The 21,436-nt window shown below is 42.5% G+C and overlaps 1 protein-coding gene across 1 annotated transcript; it reads right to left on the bottom strand.

Annotated features, from left to right (window-relative positions):
* Positions 1–12,533: 12,533 nt before the first annotated feature.
* LOC117507438 (acidic mammalian chitinase-like) lies at positions 12,534–21,219 on the bottom strand. The gene is made up of 12 exons (XM_034167310.1): positions 21,187–21,219; positions 20,822–20,880; positions 20,636–20,662; positions 20,349–20,553; positions 18,413–18,469; positions 17,576–17,741; positions 17,344–17,468; positions 17,125–17,248; positions 16,860–17,042; positions 13,714–13,830; positions 13,145–13,277; positions 12,534–12,951 (listed from the first exon to the last, which is right to left on the bottom strand). The coding sequence occupies exons 2-12, from the start codon at positions 20,844–20,846 to the stop codon at positions 12,707–12,709; spliced, it is 1,407 nt and encodes a 468-aa protein (XP_034023201.1). The 5' UTR covers positions 20,847–20,880; positions 21,187–21,219; the 3' UTR covers positions 12,534–12,706.
* Positions 21,220–21,436: the final 217 nt, after the last annotated feature.

Here is a 21,436-nt window from a genome sequence, read left to right as displayed (position 1 = left end):
AGTCAACAGGCATAAATTACACATCATAAGACCAATAAGAAGGATTTTATTAATCCCGATGGAAAAGTTTTGCCAGAGTGCCGACGCAGTAACAGTAAACAGTGCTTTTTTCTTTTTTGTGCATGTTTTTTATTTATTTATTTTTCTAACAGTGAGAACAGCATCATTACCAGTAATATGATTGTCTTACATTGAAACAGTGCAGTCATTGTTCTTATAATGTTCTGTGCTCTCTCTCATTATTTTATCCTTACACATTTTCGTCGATTTATGTACATTTGTCCAACATGTGATTGCTTCCGCTGCTGTGTGAGTGCAATGTGGTTTCACACCTCTCAGGTGCTCATACTGTACTCATGCACACACGCACGAGCATGCACGAAACTGTTGCCGCGGGATTATTCACGACTGTCCGACTGTGTGTCCCTCCTGACAGCGGCTGGAATTTTCCGTGGTTCACCAAGTTGTTTTTTTTTTTTCGCTCTTTTTCTGCTTCTTTCACCCAACTTTATGTTATGTGTGAAGGGGCCATAATAGTTGATACAATATTCTTGGGGTTGAATGCCTCACCTGAAGTCCTCCAAACACACATCTCTGACCCTTATGGCCAAGCAACCCAGCCTTTGTCTCATCCATCCATCCATTCTTTTTCTTCCGCTTCATCCGGGGTTGGGTCACGGGGGCAGCAGCTCAAGCAAAGCCACCCAGACCTCCCGACCCACACACACCTCCCGCAGCTCCTCCGGGGGAACCCCGAGGCATTCCCAAGCCAGCTGAGAGACGTAGTCCCTCCAGCATGTCCTGGGTCTTCCCCGGGTCCTCCTCCCGATGAGACGTGCTCGGAACACCTCTCCAGCGAGGCGTCCAGGGGGCATCCGGAAAAGATGCCCGAGCCACCTCAGCTGGCTCCTTTTGACTTGGAGGAGCAGCGGCTTGACTCCAAGCTTCTCCCGAGTGACCGAGCTCCTCACCCTATCTCTAAGGGAGCGCCCAGCCACCCTACGGAGGAAACTCATCTCGGCCGCTTGTACTCACGATCTTGTTCTTTTGGTCATGAGCCAAATCTCATGACCATAGGTGAGGGTCAGAACGTAGATTGATTGGTAAATCGAGAGCTTTGCCCCTCTGCTCAGCTCTCTCTTCATCACTGCAGACGCTGCACCAATCCGTCTGTCGATCTCACGCGCCATCCGTCTCTCACTCGTGAACAAGACCCCAAGATACTTAAACTCCACACTTGAGGCAAGGACACTCCACCGACCTGAAGAGGGCAAGGCACCTTTTTCCGGTCGAGAACCATGGCCTCGGATTTGGAGGTGCTGATTTTCATCCCGGACTCTTCACACTCTGTTGCAAACCGCCCCAGTGCACTCTGAAGGTCCTGATTTGACAAAGCCAACAGAACCACATCATCCGCAAACAGCAGAGATGAGATTCTGTGGTTCCCAAACCGGATCCCCCTACACCCTGGCTGCGCCTAGAAATTCTGTCCATAAAGGTAATGAACAGAACCGGTGACAAAGGGCAGCCCTGGCAGAGGCCAGCGTGCACTGGAAACAGGTTTGACTTACTACCGGCAATGCAAACCAAGCTCCTGCTGTGGTTGAATAGGGACTGGATAGCCCTTAGCAAAGAACCCCGGACCCCGTACTCCCGGAGCACCCCCCACAGGGTGCCTCGAGGGACATGGTTGAATGCCTTCTGCAGATCCACAAAGCACATGTGGACTGGTTGGGCAAACTCCCACGAATCCTCGAGCACCCAATGTAGGGTGTAGAGCTAGTCCAGTATGCCGTGACCAGGATGAAAACCACACTGCTCCTCCTGAATCTGAGGTTCGACTATCGGTTGAATTCTCCTCTCCAGTACTCTGGAATAGACCTTACCGGGGAGGCTGAAGAGTGTGATCCCCATGTAGTTGGAACACACCCTCCAGTCCCCCTTCTTAAACAGAGGGACCATCACCCCGGTCTGCCAATCTAGAGGTACTGTCCCTGACCACCACACAATGTTGCAGAGGCGTGCCAATCAAGACAGTCCCACAACATCCAGCGACTTAAGGTACAGTGGTCCCTCTCTATAACGCGGTTCACCTTTCACAGCCTCGCAGTTTCGTGGATTTTTTTAGTCCAATTTTGCATGCTTTTTTTTTTTTTTTTACAGTGCATTGTGTTCTGCCTCCTCATCAAGCAGTCTGGTCCTGGCACCGTGAAGGGAGAGTACTTGCATTGTGTTCTGCGTGTCTGTTTATAAGAATCTTCTCGCCCAGAAGAAAAAAGAGCGCCAACAACTACCCATAACCGTGTTCTTTACTCAGAAAAAGACACCTGCACCAAGGTGTCACTCAGTGGAAAAAGACGCGACAGCTGAGATTTGCCAGGACGAAGAGGCGCGGTCAGAGGAACTGTGAAATACTGGTCAGTCACTATTAATAATTTCTTATGTGTACAACCTCGTAGGTTGATCGTTAAAATTAAATTTGTTAGTTCTAAAAGCCATCATAATTATTTATAGGAAAATGTTTTATTTTTATTTCTCAAACAAATGTTTTGGCCTGAAAACAGGTTGGTCTTATTTTTCTACTAAGGTTTGAACTTTGAGAGTGTTTACACATGAGAGAAAAGTGAGAAAATGTTAATGCCTGTTTGAGAAAAGTGTATAAAGTGTGCAGTGAGGGGTTTTACAGCCTTAAAACGCCTATAATAATTGTAAAAAATAACGCTGACTACTTCGCGGATTTTGCCTATTGTGGGCTATTTTTAGAATGCAACTCCCGCGATAAACGAGGGACCACTGTACTCCGGATGGATTTCATCCACCCCAGGAGCCTTGCCACCAAGGAGTTTTCTGACCACCTTGGTGACTTCGGCCTGGGTGATGGATGAGTCTGCCTCTGAGTCCCCAGTCTCTGCTTCCTCTTTGGAAGACGTGACGATGGGATTGAGGAGATCCTTGAAGGATTTCTTCCACCGCCTGACAACATCCCCAGTCAGGGTCAACAGCTCCTCACCCACACTATAGGCAGAGTTGGCTGAGAGCTTCTTTGGCCTCCTGAAGCGTCGGACGGTTTGCCAGAATTTCTTCGAGGCCAACCGACAGTCCTCCTCCATGGCCTCCCCGAACTCCTGCCAAACCCGAGTTTTTGCCTCTGCGACCTCACAGGCTGCAGCATGCTTGGCCCGCCGATACCTGTCAGCTGCCTCCGGGGTCCCACTTACCAACAAAGACAAGTAGGACTCCTTCTTCAGCTTGACGGCATCCCTTACTTCTGGTGTCCACCACCGGGTTCGGGGATTGCCACCACAACAGGCACCAGAGACCTTGTGACCACAGCTATGAGCAGCCGCATCGACAAAAAAACACGGTCCACTCGGACTCCATGTCTCCAACCTCCCCCGGGATCTGGAAGAAGCTCTCCCGGAGGTGGGAGTTGAAGACCTCATCAACAGAGGGTTCTGCCAGTCGTTCCCAGCAGACCTTCACGATATGTTTGGGCCTTCCAGGTCTGACCGGCTTCCTTCCCTCCCAGCAGATCAACTCACCACCAGGTGGTGATCGGTCAACAGCTCAGCCCCTCTCTTCACCCGAGTGTTCGAGACATGTGGCCAAAGGTCAGATGATATGACTACAAAGTCGCTCATCGACCTCCGGCTCAGGGTGTCCTGGTGCTACGTGCACTTATGGACACCCTTGTGCTCGAACATGGTGTTCATGATGGACAAACTGTAGCTAGCACAGAAGTCCAACAACTGAACACCACTCGGGTTCAGATTGGGGAGGCCGTGCTTCCCGATCACCCCCCTCCAGGTCTCACCTTCGCCGTCCATTTGGGCATTGAAGTCCCCCAGGAGACCCTTTGTCTCATCTGATTACAAAACATTCCTCAAGAGCCTTTTTTTTCTTTGTCCATGTGGCCAGCTGTAAAATTTAGCCAAGCTTGGAGGTGCTGAGTTTGGAGCAGGACCTTATTTCTTGAACAACAGTCTCTCTGTTGATGGTGATGTAAAGATTCAGTCTAAAATCAAATTGGTCAATCAACCAATATATTTGTTGAAATGAACCAGTCCTCCATGTGCCCAATCAAGTTCTTGTTCAAAACAGCCAATCCACGTTGTTAACACTGGACTCAATGTACAGGTTTTTCAATTTTGAGACTGAAAAACATCCTTAAATTTGGCCTATTCAAAGTCAAAGATATTGAGAAGTCCATTGTTATCCAAAAACAGCAAAAATAAAGCACTGTCCACTGTACCAATGGAGTGGTTATTGGAAAGACCAGTGGACTTGTCACAGACAGATCAGTGTAGCACATGCTGAAAACAAAGAACACTCGACCAACCAGTTATTTTGGTATATAGTTAAACCATTCAGTTAAGTGTTGATTCAGTGTAGACAGTGACATCGGTGTTTCAGTAGCTTCCAGTTCACCCCAGACCTGTGCCAAGGGAGTTGTTTCTGACCACCAAAACCATTTTCTTGTCAGCTGAGAATAACAATTTGGGTCTTCTTCCGACCTTGGCAATGTTACTATACCTCCCAATAACTTGTAGTACTTATGTGCACTTGTTTGAGCTGATGATCTGCAGTTGTTTTTATTTATTTTATTTTTATTTATTTAACCTTTATTTAACCAGGAGGTCCCATTGAGATTAAACTCCTCTTTTTCAAGGGAGACCTGTCCAAGACAGGCAGCAACATAAAATAAGCATGATTACAGACATAACATAAAAAGAATAACATCACAAGAACACATACTTTAAAAAGAGTATCACTAACAAATTTAAAAACTGCACCGAACTCAACTCATTGCACCAAATTAATAGCACTGACAAATCAAAGAAACTGCCTCTAAGTCTATAAGCTTAGATTTAAACTCATTCAGAGAAACTAGGCAGTCAAGTTGTAAAACATCTTGCAGATTGTTATGCAGTGGGGTCAGAATAAGCAAATGCCTTTTTCCCAAGCTCAGAACGAACATTTGGGACTGAAAGTAAGTAATGCTGCATTTAGCCAAGAACTGTTACGAATGTCATATTTCTGTCATTCTTGGCACATTCCTAACATTCTTAATGTGACTTAATGCATCTGAATAGGTTTTTAGATTTAGATTTTAGATTTTCATGGATCATGTTTTTGGCTGTCAAAAAAATCTTCCATGAATGTCACGCACCACCCTCATTTCGCCTCATGTCGTGGAGGTCACAACTGAGCGTGTTGATCTGTCTTGATTTGTGGTGATCCTAATAGAGCGTGACAGCGTTCTTCTCTGACGTGCGCACAATTAAACCCTGCTGCACCGCATTCAGTTTCATTTCTGCAGTATGCTGAAGGAGGACAGTGACACCGAGTCGGCTAAAAGTTTCGTTCCAGTGCTCCTCAGCATGCTCCTGCAGGTGTTCAACCTGCTGCTGCTGTGCCTGATGTTTGAGAAAATGAGCGAGATGAGAGCTGCGTGCATCCACACATCTGGCTCTCTCCATCTCCTGGTCCTCTCTGTGCCATGGAGTGGCATGCGATCACAAAATTTTTCTGTTGTGGATTAATCTGGATTTTGAGGAGCAAACTGGAGCGATCTGAATTGTTCAGCAACTGACAGTTGGATGAATATGGGGGTGTGTGTGGAGACAATTCGCCTCATTCACAACATGACAGAACTAAACGATGTGCTGTTACACGCGATAGCGCACAACAGTGCGCAACAACATGGAAACTTATTCTTGACCATGCGTAATGCTACCTGATAATTCTCCAGCAACACGTGCCATTAATCGTAATGCGTGGTAACAGGTTGCAGCAGTTCCTGAGGACACCTGATGCTTCTGCCTCAAATCATCACATTCGTGATCAGTGGCCAAGAATGTATACTTCGTGGCATTTGTGACTTGTCACCATTATGTGTAAAAGCAGCTTTACGGTCATCAGAGCGCAAAGAATATTGTCCAGTTGTTATGTTAGAAATTCTTTAAAACAGTGTTCTTTTGTTGCGATGCATCACCTTCTACATTCATTAGTGATTTGGTGAGGCTTAAAGTTTCTACCATGTAAAAACTCAAATGTTCTTCTAGTTTTCCTGCCTTACAAAAGGGCCAAAAGCAGCCTCAGTTCAAACACATTAAATCCAAACAGTCAGTTCATTAAACAGTATATTCATGTAACAGTCTGAAACCACAATCTCATAAAATTGTTGTAAAGCCTTGCCACTCACAAACACGTTTGTCAATCTTTACATCCCTTTTCCATATAGCACAGCAAATAACAGAATATTTGCACAGAAATCCTCCAAATGGCGATACAAGCAAATACTCCCCAAGGGAATGGCTGGACTTGTCCTTCGCCTTAAACACGCCTGGAGAGCTCACCCGCAGCAGTGATGTGCTCTCCTGACTGAGACCCACCGAGGACGCCACTGCCTCCCCCGCAGTCTCTTCAACACTCACGGAATCATCACACTCCGTCAAAACAAAAACGCCTCTGCTAACCAACACAGGCAGCACAGCTTCCCTCACGTCACTCACAACCAGAGGAGACGGGAACATCATAATGCCGGGCGATTTCAAGTAAATCACACTTTCTACAGGAGTTGAACACAGAAAGTTGAGCCACAAACTCCTCCAAATTAAACGTAGCCATCACTCACCAAACCACAAAACCCTCTCCAAACAAGCCACAGCTAATCACAACACAGCTGATCCCACTCACAGCCGACTCACAAAACACTGCGCGCACATCCACGAAATCATCCAATCACGCCAATTACGCGCACCTGCGCTCCATTCACACGGGGCCACAAAAGACAAAAACAGAACACTATAACCACTCAGTAGCCCACACAATTATAAAAGAATCACAGAACCCCAGAAAAAAAAAAACCTAGCCTGTTTTCTGGAGCTTGCCGGGCTCGAGGCCACTGTGAAGCCCCCACCGGTGAATACACACCACCCTGGATTCGCCTCGAAAATAACAAACTAAAACAAAAAAGGGGCGCCCAATGGAATGGTGAACAAATCCACCAAGCTGGACACCCCCTAATCTAAACTGGGATTCACAACAAAAAACAAAGCCACAAAAGCACAAACACACCCACACCGGAGCGTACACACACACAGACAGAAAAATGTCGTACATCACCACAGAAACTAGCCCCCAATCTGGTCCAACCTGGCGGCAATCCCGGACGAGCCTCCAAATCTGTTACGTGCCACTGGCTAGGGCACTGGCAATGCAACTGACAGATACAAAAAAAGGAAAAGAAGGAGTGAGTGAAAGGTGCTCAGAAAATTATAATAACACTTTATTATTAACAAACATAACAAAACACATGAACAAAAAAATCATCAACAAAATACAGCAAAAGGTTAACGAAAGAAAAACATACTGCAGCAGAAGAAACCCAGATGCTCCCAACCATGTGGCACGCTGGACTTTTATACTCCCAGCTGCGCATCAGCTGGCAGGTGCCACTGATCAGCTGGGCGGATCTGAGAAATGGAGGCAAGGCAAAATCAACATGCGTAACACCAGTACTCCGTGGCTTGGTAAGGACACATAGGTAACATGGAAGCAGACCTAAAAACGCTTTGTATATAACAATATACCAATGATGAGATACCTGTGGGTGGCCAAAGAAGACCATCAAACCCAAGAATATACCTCGCAATGATGAGTCAGGACTTTACAATTTGTTAGAAATCTCAAGGCATCATGGTAAGCTCTATCAATTCTGTGATGACACTGAGCAGAGGCACACATGTACAAAACATCACCATAGTCCAGCACTGATAAAAAAAAAGTGGCAGCAACAAGCCACTTTTTTACATTAAAAGAAAAACACAGCTTATTGCGAAAATAAAAACCCAATTTCAATCTCAGTTTTTTCACAAATTGAAGAACATGTGCTGTGAAATTTAGGAAGTCATCAATTAAAATACCCAGATATTTATAAGAACTAACAGTCTAAATGATTCTTCCATCCAGGGTGAACACAGCAGGGATGTCTGCTTTGAGCTTTGAGTTGCTAAAGATCATGCGTTTGGTGTTTTCAACATTAAGAACAAGCTTTAGCTAATGTAGGTTACCCTGGATAAAATTAAAAGCTTCCTGCAGGTGCTTAATGGCCAGGGCAAGAGTAGATGCACAGCAGTAAATGACTGTCATCTGCATAGAAATGAACATTAGCATCAGACACATTTTGACCCAGATTAGTTATATATAGCATAAATAAAAGTGGACCTAAAAATAGAACCCTGGTGGTACACCCTTGGAGACTGATACAAATTCAGAGCATAGACAATCATGTGAAATGCACTGAGATCTGTCACTAAGACAGTCGGAAAACCAGGCAACCGATTGCTCTGAAAGTCCTGACTGCAAAAGTCTCAGCATTAAGACATCATGATGAACCGTATCAAAAGGTTTAGACGAGTCTATACAGAGCAACGCACAGTTTCTTTCATATTAAGTGCAACCAATGTCATTTACCACTTTCAGAGCAGCTGTGACCATAATGTGCTTTTTCCTAAAGCCTGAATGATATGTAGAAAGAATGCCGTTGTTGGACAAAAACTGATTTAATTGGTTACTAACCAGAGTTTCAAGGATTTTGGCCAGCACTGATAGGTTTGATATTGGCCTATAGTTGTTTAAGCAAGCTGGGTAACCTCCTTTCAAACAAGGGAGGACAAAAGCGGATTTCCACAGCCTAGGAGCAACCTTAGTTTCCACTGAAAGATTATAAATATATGTCAAAGGCCTTGCTATAAAATCACATGGCACTTTCAGGAAGTAAGGTACACTTTGATCAGGCCCTGGTGGTTTTCTTGGATCAATATTTCTTAAGGCTTTGCTAACTTCCTGCACAGAAAAAGGTGCAAGGTTAAAAACTTGTCCAGTATACACCAGCACAGCAGCACAACGCTTCCCAGGGAGCCAGAGGATATACAACCCCAATTCCAATGAAGTTGGGATGTTGCATGAAATGTAAATAAAAACAGAATATGATTTGCAAATCCTCTTCAACCTATATTCAATTGAATACACCACAAAGACAAGATATTTAATGTTCAAACTGATAAACTTTATTGTTTTTGTGCAAATATTTGCTCATTTTGAAATGGATGCCTGCAACACGTTTCAAAAAAGCTGGGAGAGTGGTATGTTTACCATTGTATTACATCACCTTTCCTTCTATGTGTGACCGCAGGACCTTTGTGGCCACGACAGCGGTGGGATCGAACCCGGACGGCTCTCACTAAAGACCATTCCTCTACCAGGTCAGCCAAAGGGGAATTCCCCATTAGCCAAGCTAGCGGGAACATCTTTTCAATCAGGACCCGGGACCTTCATCCCGCTACATATCTCCCCACCATTTTTGACTTCGTCCCGAAGTCACAGGTGCATTTAAGCATGTTCTGTGACTACCCACATCCTGTTCGTGATGCCAGATTGTGACCGCAGGACCTTTATGGCCAGGACAGCGGTGGAATCGAACCCGGACAGCTCGCACTAAAGACCGTTCCTCTACCAGGTCAGCCTAAGGGGAATTCACCATTAGCTAAGCTAGCAGGAACATCTTTTCAATCAGGACCCGGGACCTTCATCCCGCTACATATGTTTACCATTGTATTACATCATCTTTCCTTCTAACAACACTCAATAAGTGTTTGGGAACTGAGGACACTGCGAGTGTCATGATTGGGTATACCACCACCGTTCACAAGCAAAGATGGGGTGAGGATCACCACTTTGTGAACAACTGCGTGAAAAAATAGTCCAACAGTTTAAGAACAATGTTTCTCAATGTTCAATTACAAGGACTTTAGGCATTCCATCATCTACAGTCCATAATATAATCAGAAGATTCAGAGAATCTGGAGAACTTTCTACACGTAAGCGGCAAGACTGAAAATCAACATTGAATGCCCGTGACCTTCGATCCCTCAGGCGGCATTGCATTAAAAACCAATATCATTGTTTAAAGGATCTTACAGCGTGGGCTCAGGAACACTTCAGAAAACCATTGTGAGTTAACACAGTTCGTCGCTACATCTATTTCTATTCTACATCAATTTCCACATTTAAAGCCAGGAATTCCATGTGCTTCAAGATTGACTCAGACAAAACCACCCTAGTGAGAAATCTAGATTTGACAAAAATAGCAACACCGCCTCCTTTCTAAGGTCTGTCAGTGCGATAAACATTGTATCCATCAATGTTAATATCTGAATCAGACACTGATTTCGTCAACCAAGTTTCAGATATTAGAACAATGTCCGCCTCAGTTGAATTAACCCATATTGGCCACATTCAGATGAATAATACTTAAGCCAGACAAATGTTTAGAATCAGCAGGAGTCTAAACACACTGCAGTTCAAGACCAGGATTGAGTTGCACATTACCTGACATAAGTAGTAATAAAACAATCAACCATTTCCACCTATATTGGACCTTAGTGGTTTAACTAAGGTATCCCTCTTTATATGCAGACTGAATACAAAAACACGGGTACAGCTAGAAGAAACAATAAAATTGTCTTTTAAAGCCATAAGGCAGAGAGTTAAAGGCTGGGTTAACAGTGCAGAACCCAAGGGCCTGACGGGGGCGCACAATGCTGCATGGTTAAAACTCCAGGACCAATCCAAATAACCCTGGGAATACAGGGCTAAGGTTGAGGCATAATGCATCTTAGCCAAACAGCCCATAAACAGGACAAATAAAAATAATTTTTTTAGAAATGCTCCAAGAGACGTTCCTGTCCTTGGTAAATATATGATCCTGTCTCAGTTCTGCACTTCACATCTTGGGCTCTCATCTTGGGTGTATTGGATAATATGTAAATATGTAACAATTTAAGAGTTCTTGGTTTTGGGAAGACATTTTGAAACTTACACTACCACTGAATCTATGTGGGTGCATACATACATCTTAGCCTGCCTGATTGTTATCCTGTGTTGATTTTTGAAACCCACATTGTTTTATTTTTAATTACAGATGTATTCAGTCATTTTACACCACAAAAAGGCAAGAATATGTAAGTGCAATATTACTGTGTCAAACAAGACTGATGTGTTTAACCATCTTAGATTTGTTTGAAACAAGACTGTTTATAATTTGAATGGTAGCAGTCATAGTATTAGTAGTTATAATAATAATAATAATAATAATAATAATAATAATAATAATAATAATAATAATAATAATAATAACAATTAGTAGGAATAGTAATTTCAGGTACAGTGTCTTTCAGAGAATCATTCCAAAGTGTTTTACAACATAAAACACGGTAATAGAGCAGGGGTGGGCAATCATGTGCCATGAAGGGTCGAGACACTGCAGGTTTTCCTTGCTACCAATCACCTCAGCAGGTGATTTCATTGATGATCAGGTGTTTATGTTCAGGGGAGAAACTCATCAGCAAACCCACCTGCTGAGGTGATTGGTTGCAAAGGAAAACCTGCACTGACCTCCCCTGTAAATAGAGAGTAATTGAAACAACATATTATAGGCAAACAACCAGCATATGAAAGATGTACAAAAACATATCTCAGAACAAATCCTCAAAAGATTTCATAAAATCCACAAAAGACAGCTCAGCCGCATGTGGTCTACAGCTAGTACATTCTAAGTGCTGGTCCCAAGGTCGGATAAATAAGTAGTGTGGTGTTAGGAAGAACATCCGGTGTAAAACAAGCCAACATAATGATACAAAGTACAAACTGAATTTCAATACCGAATCAGTCAAGGGCTGGGTTAACGACGACGACCACTGGTGCTGTTGCCCAACATGGTGCAAGTGAAAATTGGGCTACTGGTGGTTGAAGATTATTTTTCCCTGGACAAAGTGTACAAAGATCACCTACATTAATGTGTGCAGGCAAGTTTCTTTCTCAAGTTTGACACCTGTGCTTAAGTTGAAGTGTGTAAACCATAATGCCAAGTCCTGCCCTTTCACACCTATATCCTGTCTCCCATTATTGTCACAGTAATGTTATGCTCTTTGTTATGTTCATTATGTCTTATATCGAGTTGTGTCCTCTTTATCTTTTCCCGTAGGGTTCTGTCTGTTGAAGAACTGGTTGGACAGCATGTCTCATTTCCTTGGATGGTAACATTAGAGGGTATGCAAAATACTCACATTGTACAGGTATGAGGTAAAATGCGTTTTTAAGAGTTTCAACAGGTCTTCCATCATGAAAAACATCTTTTATTATCTTTGAAATCCATAATCAGTGCTGGGATAGGAATGTTGGCTGGAATTGGATCTCTTCTTGCGCTGCGCCTCTCTGTTTCTGGTCTGACTAAAAAAGACCGTGTTTGTGAAGGTAACTTTCTTTAAAAAGACTTCATGGCATCAAAGATAATAAAACAGTTTAGCTTAAACATAAAAATATAGCAGTCGTTACTGACAACCGTATGATACTTCATCAAGCTCTGAAATACTATAGTATAATGCAGACTCGTGGGATACAATATATAGAAGCTAGTAATGTTTAATTATAAGAAGATATAAAGAATGACTCATCACAAAGAAAAATGCACCAAAGTTCTTTAATATTTTTGTTTGCAATTTGGGAACTATGTATTTTACAAGAAAGCACCACATATCATCACAACACTAATGATTGCATTTCAACAGTCTGTTTCATCAGGATAGTATTGGTTACAGTTTGCATCTTTACACTGTAATAAACATTTCCTTCTGCTCGTTGTTCAGGGCCAGACACAGCACTTGCAGCTGTCGTTGAAGACTGATCCATTTCCACAGTACCTGATATGGGTGATGCCACCAGCGCACATGTAGAAGCTGGTCTTGTCGTCTGGGTTGGCGTATATGCCGTCAGGTTTGCCATTGCAAAATCCGGAAACTGGGGGGTGAGTGATGGGCGTGGTGGTCCCACGAGTGGTGGTAGTCTCACCAGGGCCGGGAGTGGGTTTGGGAGGCTGCTCAGGCCACACTGGGTGGAAGAGGGAGGAGAAAATGTACGATAAGTCACTGAACGCATCAAATTAAATAGATGTTTAAGTCATATTTGTCTGCAGGTGTGTTCATGTTCTTCTATGATTTATTACATTGTATATTCGATTTATTTATTGAACATAAAATGAAGTCATATTTCTTCATAAAAAATAAAAATGCCTATGACTTACCAACACCCATAAGTTTGTTGAGATGTGAGAGCAGAGGGTGGACGCCTTGGCCGCAGAATTTTCCAGCAAAGTCATCAAGGTCCAGAGCCCACACAAAGGCACCACCAAACTTTTGTTCCTTGAGATATTTCACCTTTAGGAGCGGAGAATAATTATTAATACATACTTTGGAGATGATCTGTCTCAAATGAAGATGTAGGACCCGATCACCATGGCTGATGCAGAATGAGTGGTCAAATTCCAATGGTGATCTGGATTTCACAAGCATATTCTTCAATGAATAGAAGTTCTGAAAACCAACAAAAGCTGCCCTTAACTGGCCAGCAACTTAGTAGTCATGTGCTTGTTGTTTTTGGAGGTCGAAGGTGGAAACTGTCTGCTGATGAACGATATCAATGCACCAGGTCACACCTGTTTTAGACCAGCACATCCACCTCAACACAAGTGATATCATGATTTAGAGGTTGTGCTTTCATAAAAAGTGGAAACTGGCAGTAATACTACCTCAACAATGTGCATCACTTGTACTGGATGGAAGATAGAGCCCATAGAATGAATGTGCCACCTACCTTGATGTCATAGCTCTCCCTGTTGTCGAATCCTACCCACTCTTGGTTCTTGGTGGCATAGGGAACTTTCTGGTCTTCAATCCACTGGACAGTGGTGCCCTTTAAGAAGCCACAGATCTGAAAAAAGAAAGTTAGTTTGTTCTTGTACACAAACTGAATTTTCAACGGCAGTGCTATGACTGTACTTTAAAGTAAAAGGTTCTGGGTCCAAACCCAGCCTGATCCCTCTGTGTGATGTTGCCATAGCCAATACCCAAGCAAATGTGTTTTTAAATCCTAACATTGTTAAAGTGCTGTATATAATTTTGCAAATTATAATGTACAGAGTTAAAAATTTGAATTTTGCCAGTGTTTTGAATATGTCAAGGCACCTTGATACTTGTGCAGATTTAACCCACTGCACTGCCGCGTAATTCGCCATGCCAATGCATTCCGCTGGATACTGCATTATATAAAATTATTATTTTGTAGCGGATTAATCATTTGTTCTCAGATCTTGGCTGATAAAACCACCTCTATTAGCTCCCAGAATCATAGAGCAATTTCTACAGCTGCTGCTGCTCTCGTGCGCTTCATGAGGTGGAGAAAGCTTTTGGGATGATCCCAAAGGTAATTATTATAATATTTAGATTCACTCCTTCATTTAAATATTTGTAAAATTATGTTTATTATGGATTTAACGTCTCATTATAATTGTTTAAATGAGCTGCGCTCTGATGTGCTGCTCTGACACAATGACTCGCACAGACACACAGTGTTTTTGAATAGATTGTGCAAGATATTAATGCATGCCAGAGATTTTGAGCATTTCTAAATTTTCTTTGCACACTTGCATACAGCCACGCACAGCTCACACAAAGTTTACAAGGGTTTACAATGAGTTCACTCACCGGCGTGCCGGTGCTGGAATCAACTCGCGCAAGTGTCAAGGCATCTTAACTCTTTAGGGCTCTGTCCCACTGGCGTTTAGGAGGATTTGCGCATGAAATGAGGAGACAAAAGCTGAGCGTCCGCAACAAAGGTGGGCGGAAATGACAAATGTCCCGGGGTTGATCAGCGAATACATGAGGAAGAAAAGCGGATATAACAGGGAACAGAAGCAAAGGTGACCACGGAGGCGCCCCCATGAGGGGCACAGCGGCCGTAATGCACTCGCTCCATCCGTGCCCACTCTGTCTGCATGCGCGACATATCATTTGCGACCGTGATGTGGCCGTGCTGGGCATGCGTCATATGTGTTTTGCAAGCTGTCCCGGTCCGCCGCCAAGCCGCGCCAACCCGTCGGTTGCGGATATCAGTGGATGACAGGGAATATGCAGCGCGTTGGTTGTGTATGTCCTGTGTATGTCTTCAGTATGTGTTCAGGCAGTGATGCAGATCTCATCCACAGCAGGATTTTTGAGCCGCTCAAAAATCCTGGCTGCGGACATGCGTGCCTCTGCGGATGATCACGGACGTGTTCGGATGGCAGCCGACTCATACAGGAATGTTACACGGTTATTGCGGTTGTTTGGTGGATGTGGGCCACTTTTGTGCGCATTCCATCCGCAAATCCTCCTAAACGCCAGTGGGACAGGGCCCTTAGATCGTGTTAATTTAATTCTTGGAAGTATGGTGTCACATAAACACAGAACGTGTTAAAAATTTACTCTGTGTTAACATTTTTATTATATATTCTTACATTTCCCTTATCATCAGAAAATATTTGAATTGTTCACTGATTTGTTATTTAGATGGAGAGTTTACTTTTTGTTTGATTGCTCAGCAGCAACAATACAATATTTTTGAAGTAGCTAGTTTGTAATGTTAATATTTTACTTTCTGACTAAGCCAGCAGATCAAGTATCAGTTATAGATGATTTCAACTCAGGATTTGGAATGTCAAGTTATTATTATTATTATTTTTTTATATTTTCTTTTGCGAACTCAAAGGAGATACTGTATCTCTGCCTGTGTTATAACAACAATGAGAGTATCTACATTTCCCAAGGGCCCTTAGTGATTTTCCGGTCAGGCTGGGATTTGAACCAAGGATCCTCTGGTCTCAAGCCCAAAGCTTCACCACTAGTCCATCACCTCCCCTAAGAGTAGATGGATCAAAATGCATAGAACACTGCCATCTACTGGATAGCAGTGTGAGTAGCGCTCACCCAAATATCACACGGCTGTTGAGCTGAATCACACTATAAGCAGAATTTTCAGTTTTGCAAATGCCATTTTTTACAAATGAAAAAATGACATTTTAAAAATACACATTTATTTGTAAAAATCAATACACAAGTTACAGTAACTTGTGTGTTGGTTTTTACATATAATAAATCAACCAATCAGTGATGAGTGGAGGCTGATTTTCCCATAGTGCCTTTTGGCATTTGTGTGTGTTAATGTTCAAACCTTCCGAATTACTGCATTATCTTAAAATTAAAAGATATGTGTTATATTTCACTTTGCAAAAATGACAGAGTTAAAGTTGATATCAATAAACCATCCGGAATTAGTTTGTTTCAAACCATAAGTCAAAACTGTTTTGCTGTGTGTGCCTTTTGCCACACATCAGGGGTCTGTATGCTGTGTATGTAAATGACTTTTGTTTTTTTGTAGCAGCCTGACAGGCAGGTCCCTTTTGCTTGGGTGGAGTTGAGCTTAGCTCCTCACAGCTGCCTGACTGCTGTAAAATATGTAGCAGACAGGAACCAACATGTATGATTTTAGGGTTTACAAATGTGACAAACTATGCCAGCAAAAAAAAACAAAACAAAACATTAGCGGGGTAAGTTAGCAGAACTAATTTTAGCGGAAGCTAATTGGTCTGCTGATGGTTTTTGAAGTTAGCTGAAAAGCTAATCCATTAACAAAAAAGTTAGATTCACTAAATAGCGGTTAGCGGATTAGCAGAACTGTGCCCACCACTGTACCTACATTATGCCAGTAATTAATGGATTAATTATAGCTGTTTTCTAAACGTCACCTCATAAGCAGAGGTAGTGGCCAAGTGGTTAGTGTACATGGTTTCAATGCGGAAGGTTTCCGGTTCAAACCCCAGAGCCCACTCCTGGCACATTTCTCCATGTAATGTGGAGTTGCGCCTTTAAGGACATCCAGTATAAAATGGAGCAGCCAAAGGGAATTACCAGCCAAAGCATTACCTCATAGTAGGACCAGAATCCAGCTTCACGGGTGAAGGATCCAGCTGATGCAGGGCCGCTAGCTGGGGCTCCAACACCAGTGTTTGATGATGTCAGACGGAAGGTACGACCGTAAGCAGCAAATCCCATCCTCAGCTTCTCCCCTGGTGCGCCATTGTCCCGCCAGTAATTCATGGCGAAGTCCTAAAACATTTGAGGAAATATGAAGTCAGATTCTTATAAGACACCTTATTTTTTATTTTGTAGTTTTCTAAATTTTGCTTACTGTGTTAAAGTAGATGAGGTCACCAAAGTCCTGTGAGCCACGGTACAGTGGGCTGTTATGTCCAGTGAATTGCTCCCAAGTGCCATGGAAGTCATAGGTCATCACGTTGATGAAGTTCAGTTCCCTGTAAATAAGGGTTTGATGCCAGGCATTTAGTTCAAGAAACTAAAATCACAGTTTTCCCTCTTGAACTGACTTCATGCCAGTACACAAACTCACTTGGCAATCTCAGCAATCTCATATCCTCCATCAATGGTTCCTTTACCAGCAGACACAGCAGCAGTCAGCATGAGCTGAGGCTTTCCAGTGGCCTTGGCCTCAGCAGCATAAGCTTGGACAAGTTCCTACAAATGTATAACACAAGAAAGAGTCAGAGAATGATGTAGATGTGAAAAAGGAACCAAAATTCCTTTCAAAAACTACCCTGAGGGGGGGATTGTTCTATACCCACCCTGCAGAGCAGAGTGAATCTCTGCTTGTCCTCTGGAGGACTTCCACGAGCTCCAGGATACTCCCAGTCCAGATCCAAGCCATCAAATCCGTGGGTTCTCAGGAATCTGATCGTGGACTGAATGAATGTCTGACGGTTGGCAGCAGTGGACACCATGATGGAAAACCTGTGGGGTAGATTGCGGTTCATCATCTTGCTGCTGGTAAATTATCACCCTTTCATCACACAGGAAGCCTGACACCACTACAAATGGGGAGGCTTGTTTTTACTTTGCTGCTTTGTGATAGTATTGTGTCAGGATCTAGACCTGTCTAGCAACACTCAGTAAGACACTGGAGGCTAATGTATGAGGGAAAGGAAGTCAGAGTCAAAAACATCCGTAATATCCATATAGAGCAGTGGCATACGTGTTCTTGGATCATGGTGTCTATAGGCTTTTTCACACATGGACTGTGTTTGTAAATTTGTCCCTTCGCCACACCCTTCCTACACTGAAAAAAGAATAGTTGAACCAACTTAAAAAAGTGTTACAATTGGTAAAACTTGAATGAATTAAGTTGTGTGAACTTAAGTTTGTAAGTTAAAGATCTAACTTACAAATGTAAGTTCATGTATCTTTTTTCAGTGTAGTTATGCTATATTAGCTTTGCCAGTCATTTTCTTTATTTATTTATTCTAGTTAAGGGTCATGTGCTATGGCAAAATCAACTGGGTAACAATAAAAAAAAAAAAAAAAAATCTAAGTATTACAGCATACGTATTGGTCACATGAGCTTTTTTTTTTAAACCTACACTTGTATACAACAACAATGAGGCAAACAGTCCAGTGATACTCACCGTTGTGAACCAAAGTTCCAGCCACCAACAGCCAACAAAGTCTTCAGATGAGCATTTCTGAAAAGAGAAAAGAGGGCAGCCTTAGTGTCTCTTGAAAACTCAATTTTCGGAAGGTTTTAAGATCCTTTTTGTTTGGATCTGTAGTTTTTGATAGTGGCACTCACTCTCACTCACTCATCGTCAACTACTTACTCCAGTTAAGGGTCGCGGGTGGCTGGAACCTATCCCAGCAGCCATAGGGCGTGAGGCGGGGTTCACCCTGGACAGGATGCCAAGCTGTCGCAGGGCCACATATAGACAAACAAACACATTCACACCCACACAGACAACTACAGACAATTTAAAGTTCCCAGTCCACCTAATCTGTGTGTTGTCGGATGTGGGAGGAAGCTGGAGCACCCTTTCCCTTTCTTACTGACTTCACAAGAGGATCAGTATGGGGCTTAAACCAACTGTGTGAGGTATTTAAGGTATAGTGTTCTTAGATTTTTCTTAAGATTTAAGTCATAAAATTAATTTTCTTATACACCACTTTAATTTTATTCCTTAACATTTAGATCAGGGATTCATAATATGATACTGCCAGTGTGACCAAATTCATGCTATCTGGAAACAATTGTAGAAGTAAAGAGGGTGATCCATCACAGAGGTCAAAATGAGTTAATGTACACCACAGTGTACCTTGTGGGTTCATGCACCTTTCTGTACCACTATCATATTTAGACCATTACAGTGCTGAATTGGTACCAGTGCTGCATTACAGTGGTTCCATGGTGGAGAGCCCACTCTCTCAACTTCCATCTTTATTTTCTCAAAAGCATGATTTTTGTGGTATAGCCCCTGTTACCTCTGGAGGGCACAATTTTCAGTTTCAATGCCTGAGTGGGAGAAATTCAAGGGATCAGATGCTATGACCAATATTTTGTAGATTTGGAAGTGATTTCCAAGAAATCTTATGGATGTTAACATAAGATGGGCCACAGATCATCTCAAATCCTCATGCGTGTACACACGCGCTTCCTCCTATCGTTAGTCTGCATGACGGTGATGAAGGAAAACACAATATTCACGATGGAATTTCTCCCCAGAAAAATATGTCCTCTTCTTTAAAATGAGCTGTAATTTTGCAACATGTTACAAAATAAAGCTACGTTATAATGCTTTGTTTTTGGTAGAAACTAAATTTTCTCAGTTTTGTGAAATTTGAAAGGCTGTGGAACTTTAAATTTGTAAGGTATTGCATTCTTGTGAAGTACTTCACAAAACTTCAGTACTTCAGGGCTCCAACAGCTCAGCCTATAAGACCAAGGGATATCTGGGAAGTGTTTGTGGACTCATCAGATCACTGGACAGAAGTGTACAGTGATGCTGATACCTTTGCAGGTATGTTTTGTATCCTGGTACTTCTTACTCTAGAGCAGAATGACCTGAACACTAACCAATGACATAAGACATCTTCCAGGTAAATAAGTCTCTATGGAGCATCTTTGGGTATCACTGAAATGACTTGGTGTCAAATAAATAGTTAGTTAGGATGACCAAGTTGAAGTGTACCATTTACAATATGACAGAGAGTCATTTAAAACACAATGACCATGTAGTCCTCCTGAGCATGATTCAACACATACTAGGTCTGTAAGTGCTGGGAAGTGGTCGAGGCTCATCTAAATCTTTATTGGTTATAGATCTAGCAATTGGCATCGAGAGATATTTTGCTCTTTGTCAGTTGGTAACACTCATTTGAAATCAAAAGTGAACTCAGAAGTTCCAGATTATTTCATATTTGGGAATTCCTCTGTTAGGCCAGGTGACAGTACTTTTAATATAGTGAAGTGATCCTGTGTGGTGTAGTAGTGTAATATGACTATTACATCATACTGTGGTAATATGGTAATTGTGCCATACAGTTTTAGTAATTCGTTAACTTCGCACTTACGTGTTCTTCAAACCATTGAAAGTCTTGTAGAGGACCTCATCGTTCCACTCATATGTGACCAGCTCATTGTTGGAGTTGATGATAGAGAAGGCATAGAGCAGGGTGGTGCACAGGAAGGGGTCCACATCTTGTGGCATGTACTTGCCTTCACCAGGCCGGTACTGGGACCAGTTGGTGAAGTAGCACTCCATTCTGGTGGAACTTGCTGCATTGGATTACAGAAATATATATATATATATTACAATATGTAACATAAAATCAAAACCTGTGAAACTTGTGGGTCTTACCCAGCTGGCAAACCACCAGACATAACCCTGAAAATAAATCCAAAAATCAATGATCAGAAGAATATGTGCCCTAAAAGCTGCTACACAAGGTTAAATAATTCAAATGTGATCAGAAAAAAGTGCACGTATTGAAGGCACTAGAATGTGTGTGTATCACATAGTTATAAATTAAAATGACTAAATTACCTGCAAGAATTGTGAGCCTGGTCATGTTTGTTTTCACTTATCACAACTTCACAAGGTTACTGTAACACACACACACACACACACACACACACACACACACACACACACACACACACACACACACACACACACACACACACACACACACACACACACACACACACACACACACACACACACACACACACACACACACACACACACAAAGAAACCAGGTCTGTTAATGTGACAACCAAAGAAAGCTACCAGTTTCAAGTTAATCACGTTTTTTTCTCTCATTTAAAGCCATAACAGGACAATAATAACTATACAACATTAGGAAAAAACACAAAACATGTACAAAGAATTTCTTCTTGCACACTCACAGTGGGACCAGATGAGAGACCCAAAAACCAGGATCAAGGTTGGGCTTTTTATACTCTTCATACTTTATAGATGTGGGAGTTTTAACAACCTTTGATAATCATGGGTTGTAAAAATGATTATTAGAACACGTTCTGATAAGATTCTGCAAAGTCTGATCATTTGTAGAAAATAATTTACTTGTATAGCTTTGTGCTGTCAAAATGACCTTAACGTGTCTCATGCTTGTAATTTGGGTTCAAAGGAGGAGTT

The sequence above is a fragment of the Thalassophryne amazonica genome, chromosome 3, assembly GCF_902500255.1.
Source record: "Thalassophryne amazonica chromosome 3, fThaAma1.1, whole genome shotgun sequence".
Taxonomy (NCBI): Eukaryota; Metazoa; Chordata; class Actinopteri; order Batrachoidiformes; family Batrachoididae; genus Thalassophryne; species Thalassophryne amazonica.
Note: the sequence above shows the minus strand (reverse complement) of the source record. Positions and strands in the feature narration are given on the sequence as shown.

Coding starts and splice junctions, on each gene's coding strand:
- LOC117507438 (XM_034167310.1), bottom strand. CDS start 20,846: ATGACCAGGCTCACAATTCTTGCAG. Junction 20,663..20,821: donor CAGGCTCACAATTCTTGCAG/GTAATTTAGTCA, acceptor ATTTATTTTCAG/GGTTATGTCTGGTGGTTTGC. Junction 17,742..18,412: donor TGGAACTTTGGTTCACAACG/GTGAGTATCACT, acceptor TCTACCCCACAG/GTTTTCCATCATGGTGTCCA.